This window comes from Lepidothrix coronata, unplaced genomic scaffold (genome assembly GCF_001604755.1).
Source record: "Lepidothrix coronata isolate B3197 unplaced genomic scaffold, Lepidothrix_coronata-1.0 Scaffold62, whole genome shotgun sequence".
NCBI classification, from domain to species: domain Eukaryota; kingdom Metazoa; phylum Chordata; class Aves; order Passeriformes; family Pipridae; genus Lepidothrix; species Lepidothrix coronata.
The window spans coordinates 4,022,958-4,032,712 of record NW_016690242.1 but is presented as its reverse complement, the minus strand read 5'-3'; the positions used below and the strand labels follow the sequence as shown (position 1 = coordinate 4,032,712).

The window sequence follows — 9,755 nt, the reverse complement described above, 5'->3', positions numbered from 1 at the left end:
CTGCCCTAGGCCTGCTGGGCAGGCACAGCCCCACAGCCCCAACATGGCACAGCTTGACCAAGCAGTCCCTGCCAGCACTGAAATGTGATGAAGGGCTTTTTTTGTATTGTTGGTAGAGTCAGTTGGAACGTTTCAGACAGTGCTTTTTGGTGTATTTGCTTTATTTCTAAGTTGGAATAGATATCTATACAAACATATAAATCAATGCCAATTTTAACCTTACTGTTCAAAACCCAAATTAGCACAAATCTGACATTATTTTACCACCAGAAATTAAAATGAGTTGTTTCCAAATGCCAGATTAAAACCACTGATCAGAATGACAAGTAAAAGAAGACTGCTTTGGTGCCAGAGGCTCAGCCTTGGCAGTGGAACAATGGTAGTAGTGCCATGACACGAGTGAGGGAAGGGATGCCACCAATAACAATTTTTACAGGCACAGGGAGTGAACCTGTGTGAACTTCATGAAATTCAACAAGGCCAAGTGCAAGGTCAGGGCAATACCAAGCACAAATACAAGCTGGGCAGAGAATGGATTGAGAGCATTCCTGAGGAAAAGGATTTGGGGTTGTTTGTGGATATGAAACAACATGATGCAGCTCATAGCCCAGAAAGACAACCACACCCTGAGCTGCATCAAAAGCAGTGTGGGCAGCAGGTTGAGGGAGGTGATTCTGTCTCTCTACTCTACTCTGGTGAGACCCCACCTGCAGTACTGTGTCCAGCTCTGGGGTCCCCAGCACAGGAAGGGCATGGATCTGTTGGAATGAGTCCAGAAGAGGGCCATGAAGATGATCAGATTTTTAAACTGAAAGAGGGTAGATTTAGATTGGTTGTAAGGAAGGAAATCTTTTCAGTGAGGGTGGTGAGACTCTGCAACAGGTTGCCCAGAGAAGTTGTGTCTGTCTCATCCCTGGAAGTGTTCAGTGTCAGTTTGGTTGGAGCTCTGAGCAAACTCATCTAAGGAAAGATGTCCTTGCCAATGGCAGAGAGTTAGACTAGGTGATCTTTAAAGGTACCTTCCAACCCAAACCATCTATGTTTTTTCCAGAAAAGTCAGTCCTATCTATTTACCGGATGCTGTTAAATAGTACTTGTGCTGTCCTGCAAACGTTTAAAGCCCACTCTCTGTGGCTTTCTCTGGATGCAAATATGTTTGCAGTGGTTGCCTCTGAGAGGAAGTTTGTGAGATGTGCAGGCTGCAGGGAGTGAACAGTGGAGCTTTCGCTTTACTCTCTGCATCTCACAATTCAGCGCACATGGGCTGTGAGCTCTGGGAGCACTGTAGGCTCCCAGGGTAGAAGAACAGCATTTTAAATTTTTTTCTCCTTTTTTTAATTTTTTTTTTTCACTGAGCATTATTCAACATCCATTTCCACAGTCCTTCTGCCATGTTGTTAGTCAGTCGGCTTCCCCTCCTCACAGTGGGAGCTCATACAGAAGTTTATTAGTTTGAAAATTAGTGCTGGCAAGGTGAAGAACTGGCAGAGTGCCAGTACAACCACTCACACGAGTGTGGTCCCTGTTGTAAGCTGGCTTCAGTTTTCCTACCATACACCCCACCACCTAGCTAGATCGCCTCCTGCTTAGCTGAAAGTGGGATCTGTTTTAAGCATGGGCAGGCTTAGGTGCTGCTTCTAACCTAGCAGGAGAGAAGTCCTGCACACACCCGCTTGTAATGGGGGCAGTTCTGCTGATGCCTTAGGTAGCCTTGAAAATGGAGGTTGTTGAGTTCACTTCCAAAATGGAAAAAAACAACCAGTGAATCCCTTCGTATTACTTATTACTTGGTTTGTATATACTTCCTGTTTTCATTGCTGATTCATCTGCAATGAAAGCTCCATCATAGCATCAAACGGAGAAGTATAGCTTTTAGCAGGGGGAAAGAAGATAGATCTCCAGATGTCCTGGCATCTGGTGAGATGTATGTAGCATTTCAGGACTGTCCTGCTTATATAGCAACCAGAGAGTTTAATTAAAAATATAATTACACTCACTTTTTTTTCTCTTATTTGCATGGATTCAAGTCAACAGGTGCTTTTATTGTGAATCTGAGGGCTAGAATTTATTAAAAGCTTAGCTTTCAAATAATAAACCTACAATACTGGATGAATTCCACAGCAAATTATTCCACTTGGAGCTAGGGGGTACACCACGCCCTTTTCATTCAGACAACATGCTTCTTGATTTCCATCAGGTTAAGGATGGATGGCACCTTGTGTGACCTGGAGCAATCTCAGGAATTCCTGTCTCCAGTAGCATATCCTCCAAACATTCACCAAACACACATGAGGAAGCTCACAGCCTCCCTGCAAAAAGAAACCATTAATTTGATATTTTTTTCCAGTCTCAGACCACTCTTGCTTGGATCTAAATCTCATTCCAGACCAACGTGGGAAACAACTCCATTACTATCACCAAAAAAATTATGTTGCAAAAGCCCCAGAGTAGTTTTTATTTAAAATGTTACTGTCATAAAATTCCAGACTATGAAATGAAGACCTTGGATTCCCATTCAAACATTACCCACCCCCTTTTTAAAATATATAGATACATAGTCACAGAACATAAAACATGCTGTAATGATACAAATATATTTTTTGATACAGAAATTACAGTACATTATAAACATGAAAACAAATTGAGGCACTAGACTGAACATCAGCTCTGTTCTGCACTGGCTGTGAAGCTGATAGACTCACTTTCAATGAACAAAAGAATATTTGCTTGGTTTAGTAAACATAAATTTATGGGTCATATCAAATGATGTGCTTTGTTGTGAGACATCACCAGGGTTGCTGGTCCTTTCAGAACCACAACACACCTACACAACATGTATCACTGCCACAATATGAAAAATAATAATTTTATTGAATGTACAACTCAAAAAAAACCCAAACCCCATCAGTTGTTAAATAAATAATTATTCCATACAGTGGTTAGTTTATATTACACTGCATTGGCCATCAGAACAAATGAAGTTTAGTAAATAATGCGCAGGAATGTCTCATTTACGCCTCCGTTCATAATTCTGTGCTATGCTCCCTTCAGAGGACCCTGCAAAAAATGAAGCAGAATGAAGCACACAGTGCAGCCTTGCATAAACCCCTGCAAGCACAAGAAATGTCAGAGACCTGCAGCCAGCTGGGTCACTGCTGGACCTCAGTGGCATATTTGGAACAGAGGCGAGGCCTCCCTGCCCAACCCTGAGCTGCTTCGATTTGGTTTTACCTCTCAGACTACACTGTCCTCCTGGAGGCTGAAGGTCTGAGCAGTGTTTTCTACCTATCGTCTGTTGAGCTGCTTGAAGTACCATTAATTCAGAGCCCATTTACCTCCCAGTAATCCATCTAATTTATGGGATCTGAGCATTCAGGTCAATTTGTGGGTAGAGGCTTTCTGCATGGACATGTCCACCTTTGCTCCTGCACAGTCAGCTCTTTGTCAGGTTTAAACCCTCCCTGTCCCCAAGCCCTGCACAGAGGGTTAACTTTTACTAAAGACTATGGCAGAAGCCAAGCTCCTCAGATTGACTCAGACTTCCTGTGGACTAGCTGCAGCCTAAAATAGTCTTCAGTAACGTATTTTGTTACTTCTTCTTGCTCTTTTAAAATGAGAGTGAACCCCAGAGAGCCCTTCTTGGTCAGGTCTGTCCCCAAAACAGGGACTGAGACATCAGCATCCAATACCCTGCTTTGTCACACAAGACTTTAAATCAGCACCCCACTCACACCCAGCAAGACAGTGTAAACTCCTGCACATTGCCAGAGTTCTCAGGGGCTTTCTGCAGAAGAAAACCATAGCACCAGGTAAAGATCCTGCCCAGTTAAACATTTTCCAGTAGGGATAAGTAAGGACAGTCCTAACGCTTACTACTCCTGATCTTGCTCTGATTACACAGTCCTTAGGGGAAGCAACTTCTTACCATTTCCCTCCCAATGAATCAGGCAGAAAAGCAGTGAATTCTAGTTTAACCTGTCAGGCAGGTATTACATAGCCCAACAGGGCAAAACTTCATTATTCGCCTTTGTTAGAAATACCACATAATAGTAGCCTGACTACTAGCAATTTGAAATTAGGGCAACAAAATCTTTACAGTTTTTAAAACATTTGCTGTACTTTATATTCTCATATTAATGTAAATGTAATCCCAATGGAAACCAAACCCACTTTATTACTTCCAGGCTATTTACTTTTGTGATAGCAGATATATTTACAGGTATCATGCATTTAACAGCTATTGCCACCACAGATAAAATTGTATAAAATTATTCATGATACATAGCAATTTGTAAAATGATGCAGAGAGCAATATTGCTAGTTTTAAACAGGGTTTAATTGAAAATAAAAGTTACTGACAACCATAATTGCAGAATGTAGATCATAGCATGTATCCACATAATATAAAGGTGTCAGCTAGTAATTTAACTTTTATCATCCATTTAACAAAACAGTGGGAACTATTTCAGAGATGTGAAATATATATTAGGGTTTTTATTTTTTTAATTCCCATTCTGGAGAATCAACTGATACTTCAGTTCACACTGAGGGATTTCCTCAGTACAACCCTATAGCACAGGGAAGGTAGAGCTACAGGCAATTTGCAGATACCCTCAGGGGTTCTGCACATTAGAGGAGAGGAGAATCCTGCCCCATATGGATGCTATGGAAAATAATACCAATTCTCAGTATCCGCTCAAAGCTTAAAATGCTTTGGGTGCAGTGAAAAGCTGGAAGAGGCTGGGAATGTTTAACAGCTTGATCTGCAGAATGAGATGCTGTTCTTCCACCTTCTGCTCCAGGTTTTAGGAATAATGATCTCCAGAGACAATGAGGATATTCCTTTACTCGATGAGGTCTGGATTTGGACCACAACTGTAAATGAACTTTACATTTTCAGACTCTGAATTTTTCTTGGCATGTCCGTAAAATTTAGATTTTTTTTCTTGTATTAGTACTTTGGGGACCAGCAGAACATGCAAGGACAGGGCAGTAACGAAAGTGTCCTGGAGACTTTTACCTGAGCTATCCTGCAGCTCAGACCAGCCTGACTATCTCAAGAATTGGAGTAAAGCAAACCCTGAAATATCTTGGGTAACAAAGAAAATCCTGGGTCTTTTTCAGAGAACTCTGAGTCTACACTACATAAACACTGCTTCTTCCATCCGCTGGGAGAGAACAAAGAGGCAACGGAATGAAGAGGCTGTATATCACCAAGTATCAGATTTAGTCATATACATACCAGAATTTAAAGATCTTTTGCCCATAAGTCCAACAAAGGAGTCTGTTTTATGCCCTGAAAAAATATATTTAGGGGTGTTTTAATACATTTTAACTAGGCAGGCTTCTAAGATAATGTGTTTTAGCGAGGAAGGAAGATAGGCTCCAAAACTGTTTATCTCACAGACCAGTTGTTCACATCCCTCTCAGACAACAAAAAATAAACTTCAGCCTGACTAATCAGACTTAACAGGTTAGACCAAGGCACAGGCCAGTTAGTGGACATCTTCTCATTAGTTTAGATAGACTTTTCGTTTTGTGGATTTGTTTCTTTAAGTATAATGGAAAAACAATGACCACTAAAGGATTCTTATTTCTCTCCCAGTACAATTCCTACCGATTTGAGAAAATGCACAAGAAAGCAGTGTCTTGGTATAGCCTGCATCTGTGTGAGGCATCTCTTCTATCTGTTGTCGTTTTATTTCTGTAACGTGGAAGAAAAGTCTCCCTCAGAGGTCAGGCAGAGCCCTTACTGGAGAGGAAGCCAATGGGACTCTATGTCTGGACACGTCTGAGCTAGACAGTCTGGCTTTGTATTTGGAATATTTATGAGTTCAGGTATTACCTTCCTGTCCCATTAGTACTTCTCAAGGCACTGGATGTGCAGAGGATAAATTACTCCAAGTTTTGGCCTACAGTATATATCAAGATATAGTAGCTATAGTTTCAGATAAAGAAGAACGGCTCATTTTCATTCCTTATCGAAACTGACTTTTGAGGTAAACTTAGAAATTTCTCTTTGGAAAGAATTTTGCTTGGCTAATTCATCTACAAAACAAGATCCTCAGACCTCACATGTATTAATTCAATCTGAAGCAGTTTCAGAAATCTATGATTTTTTTACTTTTGTCAGCAGGTTATTTGGCATGAGCTTTGTATCAAAGTGTTTATTGGTCTTCAGAGACATAACCCTAGTGAAAGCATCTTATGGATAACAGAACACTGGGACAGTTGTTGATCTCTGTGGACAGAGGAGGTGTCACAGAATACAAGATCATTTTTACTTACTAAAAGTCTTCCAGCTTCTGTTTAAACATCTTCAGATAAATTCAGAGAATAAAACTGTCACTGCACAGAACAAAGTAACACCACAGTGCTGATACCATCTCCTGCTTGGTGTTACACAGAAGCAGAGCAAAGCACACTATTAATGGGGCAAGATAGGCTTGTTCATATGGCAGCACATCATCAATCAGCCCCTACTGTGAGCACGGATCTGATTCCCAGCCAGACAATGCTGAGAGAACAGATACAGCATCTCGCATGTGAGGACATGGGCTCTCCTGTGAAAGCATTCTTGGGGATTTGGAAATTCAATACTCTAATTTTCCAGATTTTGTCATCTTAATTGCTCCTCTCTGAGTCTGGCAGTAAGCCTGCCTTGACTATAAGAAAGGCTTACAGAATCCCCCCCTAGGGAAATAAGTGAGAGCTGCAACATCCGCACATTAATATGGATTGAAATTTCAAAGCTTGCGGCAGCTCAGATGAGATACAGGCTCACAGCGGCACTGGGGTAGAGGTTTCAATCCTTTAACAGAACATTTCTTCACCAGAAGTGCTGCCATTCCTCGGCTGAAACCAGTCATCTTCTAACTAATCCCGTCAAATACACTATTCCCTATTTAATATCTTCTAATAATTACTTATTTGCATTTTTTTTAAACTTACTTTTGTGAGAGATCTGGCCATATCCTGATTGGAAGAGAAAAGGAAGAGAAAAAGCGGAAAAAAGAGTTGTTGTAAAAGGATTGGCATACACATATGATACTACTGCAATGTTTTGAAAAATCAAATACAAAAACTACCCTACGCATATTCCACTTAAGGGAAATTAAAGTGATGGTTTACAACTGCATTTCTCTTCGAAGAGACTGCAAAAACTTGTTTTAGCTAAGCCCACATAATTTAGATCAGTTTAGCTCCAGTTTCTTAGATCAATTCTTGGATCAGTAAACATGGCAATAATTGTACACAGAACTGACTTCCCTACATGGGCAATTCAGTAGCATGTATGAATTATCCCATGAATCGTCATGATATTCCTCACCGGGATTTGCGTGCTGTAATTGATGCGCATTTGGCACTTTAATGTGAAGCCCTCTCTTTTCCAACTGGTGAGTTTATCTGATACAAAACTTGAAATAAACTATCAAACAAAAAACCCCAAACACCCCACATGGCAGCTTTTGAAAAAGAAGTAACACACTAAACCCGAGCGACAACTGCTGAGGAGTTTGGGGAGGCACTAGGAGAAGGGGTGAGTGGAGAGGCGTGAGCAGCAGCCAGCCCCCCACCCCGCTCACCGGCATCCCGCTTGCCCATGAGGCCGAAGAACTGCTGAGGCCGGGGTCTCCGGGCCATCCTCTGCAGGAAGTGCTCCAGGGGCAGCGGCAGCTCCTCCTGCGGGGCGACAGCGGGCGGCGCTCAGCGCGGACCCCCCACCCCGTTTTGCCCAGGCAGTGCCCGGCACCGAGCCCTTCGCTTCCGCACCCCGCGGGGCCGCCAGGGCTCACCTTCGCCTGATCACTGTCGGACCAGTCGGACCAGTAGCTGAGGTCGTCGGTGGCTCCCATCTCCTCGGCCAGCGCCTGCGCCGAGGCCAGGAGGAGCACGGCGAAAGCCAGCGGGAGCCTCATCGCCGCCTCGACGTCCTGCGGGGGCAGAGGTTGGAGCACCGGCACCCCGAGCCCCGGCGGAGCAAGCACGCACAGCCCTGCACACACACTCACAGCTGCCTCCGGGGCACACCTGGGGACACGCTACCTCGCACGTATAGACTCCACAGGCGCCGAGTCACACCACCCTCCCTTCCCCCCGACTGCTACAGTCACCTCTGGACACACGCACACCCCATACATAATAGACTGGCACGCAGCTCGTGTGCACACCAGTGCACAGTCATACACGCACAGGCAGAGGTACCCCTCCACACACGGACATAGAGGGTTATACATAAACACACCTTCACACGTCAAAGTACATCCAGGTATTCACCCCTTCCCACATAAATACACCCAGCCAGGTACATCCCCCTCATACACACACCCAGGTACACATGCATCCACTTACAGACTCACACCAATAGGTACACACCTTAAATGCTCACACCTACGTAGGGATGCAGCTCTCTACACACACACACAGGTGTCCAGAGGTACACCCTCATTCCTTCACACATCAGGACAGGCACAAAAACATGCCGGCACATTCAGAGGCACACAAGCAGGTATAGGCGCCCACCCCATAGAAGTACACACATACAGACCCCCCGCACCCACGCACACTCCTCACAACCATACAGACAAGCGCACCCTCACAGGCACGGACGGACTCCCGCAGGCGCACGCACCGTCAGCAGCGCGGAGGGTGGGAGATGCTCTCCGAGCGCATTGGCCGGCCAGAGGAGCGCTCCCCACTTTATATACCTGGAGACGGGGAGGGCCGAGGCAACCTCATTTGCCTAAATGCAATTACCCCCGGTTTTGTGGTCCCAGCCCCGTGACAGCCCCCCCCGCCCTCCCCCCGGGGCGAACAGCTCCCGCCCCCCTCTCCCGCTCCTGCGGGGTGTGCGGCGGCCGGGCGGCTTCTCCCCGACATTCCCCCACCACACTCCCTCCCGCTGCAGCTCCGCGCCCCCGGGGCCGCCCCGCACCGCCGGGGCGAGGGCGCGTCCCGGCGGCGGCTGCGGATGCGAGTGCGGACGCGGGATGAGGCTCTGGATGTGGATGCGAGATGCGGGCGCGGACCTAAGGCTGGGAATGCCGCTTTTCACTTCTGCCCCCCCCCCGCCCCGGTACCCCGGGGCAGGGAGAGCTACTCTGGCTGCGAGCGGCACCGCCGGGAGGGAGAGAGGGGCAGGAGCCGGGGGCGAGAGGAATGCGGGGAGCGAGCTGCCTCCCGTGCCCGGGCAAGTTCTTCTCCCCAGGTCTGCCCTCCCTGTGCCACTGCTCGGGCGGGCCCGGCCCGCTGGGACCAGAGTTGAGGAATGCACCAAGCTGAGAAGCGCCTGGCTGAGTGATTGCACCCCAGGTCTGGCGTGTGTGTGCTTGCAGACGGGCTGCCGGCACAAGGCAGCAGGCTGGTACCGCTGGGCTGGCTGCTGTGACAGGCGAATGCCTTTACTGGAAATGAGCCAGTCTCTCTAGCAGCACATCCCTGCCTGCATCCTTCCCCTACGACAGCTTTGCACTGCTGCTGGCATTTGGCTCATATAATTACTTAGGTTATCTTCCCTTTCATGGTTGTTCCATCTTATTTCTCCAAGGTCAGCTGTACATGAGGCTTCTCAGCTAACCTTGGTTGTCTCTCAACCCCCGTGTTATCATGGTGCACGGTACCACAGCCTAAATCATGCAGTCTGGACAGAGTTAACAGTGTCTCTTTTGATAAAGAAGGGAGTACTCAGGAGCTGGAATAAGCTCCTCCGTACCACACCTCTGCTCCAGGATGCTACCATTGAGGTGACAGTGGTA

General features: G+C 46.0%; 1 protein-coding gene across 5 annotated transcripts; it reads right to left on the bottom strand.

Annotated features, from left to right (window-relative positions):
• Positions 1 to 2,426: 2,426 nt before the first annotated feature.
• TAC1 (tachykinin precursor 1) lies at positions 2,427 to 8,724 on the bottom strand. Of its 5 annotated transcripts, none has more exons than XM_017817629.1 (6): positions 8,633 to 8,724; positions 7,797 to 7,934; positions 7,587 to 7,683; positions 6,952 to 6,975; positions 5,243 to 5,296; positions 2,427 to 3,057 (listed from the first exon to the last, which is right to left on the bottom strand). In XM_017817629.1, the coding sequence occupies exons 2-6, from the start codon at positions 7,917 to 7,919 to the stop codon at positions 3,008 to 3,010; spliced, it is 348 nt and encodes a 115-aa protein (XP_017673118.1). In that variant the 5' UTR covers positions 7,920 to 7,934; positions 8,633 to 8,724; the 3' UTR covers positions 2,427 to 3,007. The 5 variants fall into 5 exon arrangements, with proteins under 5 accessions (XP_017673118.1, XP_017673119.1, XP_017673120.1 ...); XM_017817630.1 differs by having other exon boundaries at positions 8,595 to 8,657; XM_017817631.1 differs by lacking the exon at positions 8,633 to 8,724 and adding an exon at positions 8,377 to 8,575.
• Positions 8,725 to 9,755: the final 1,031 nt, after the last annotated feature.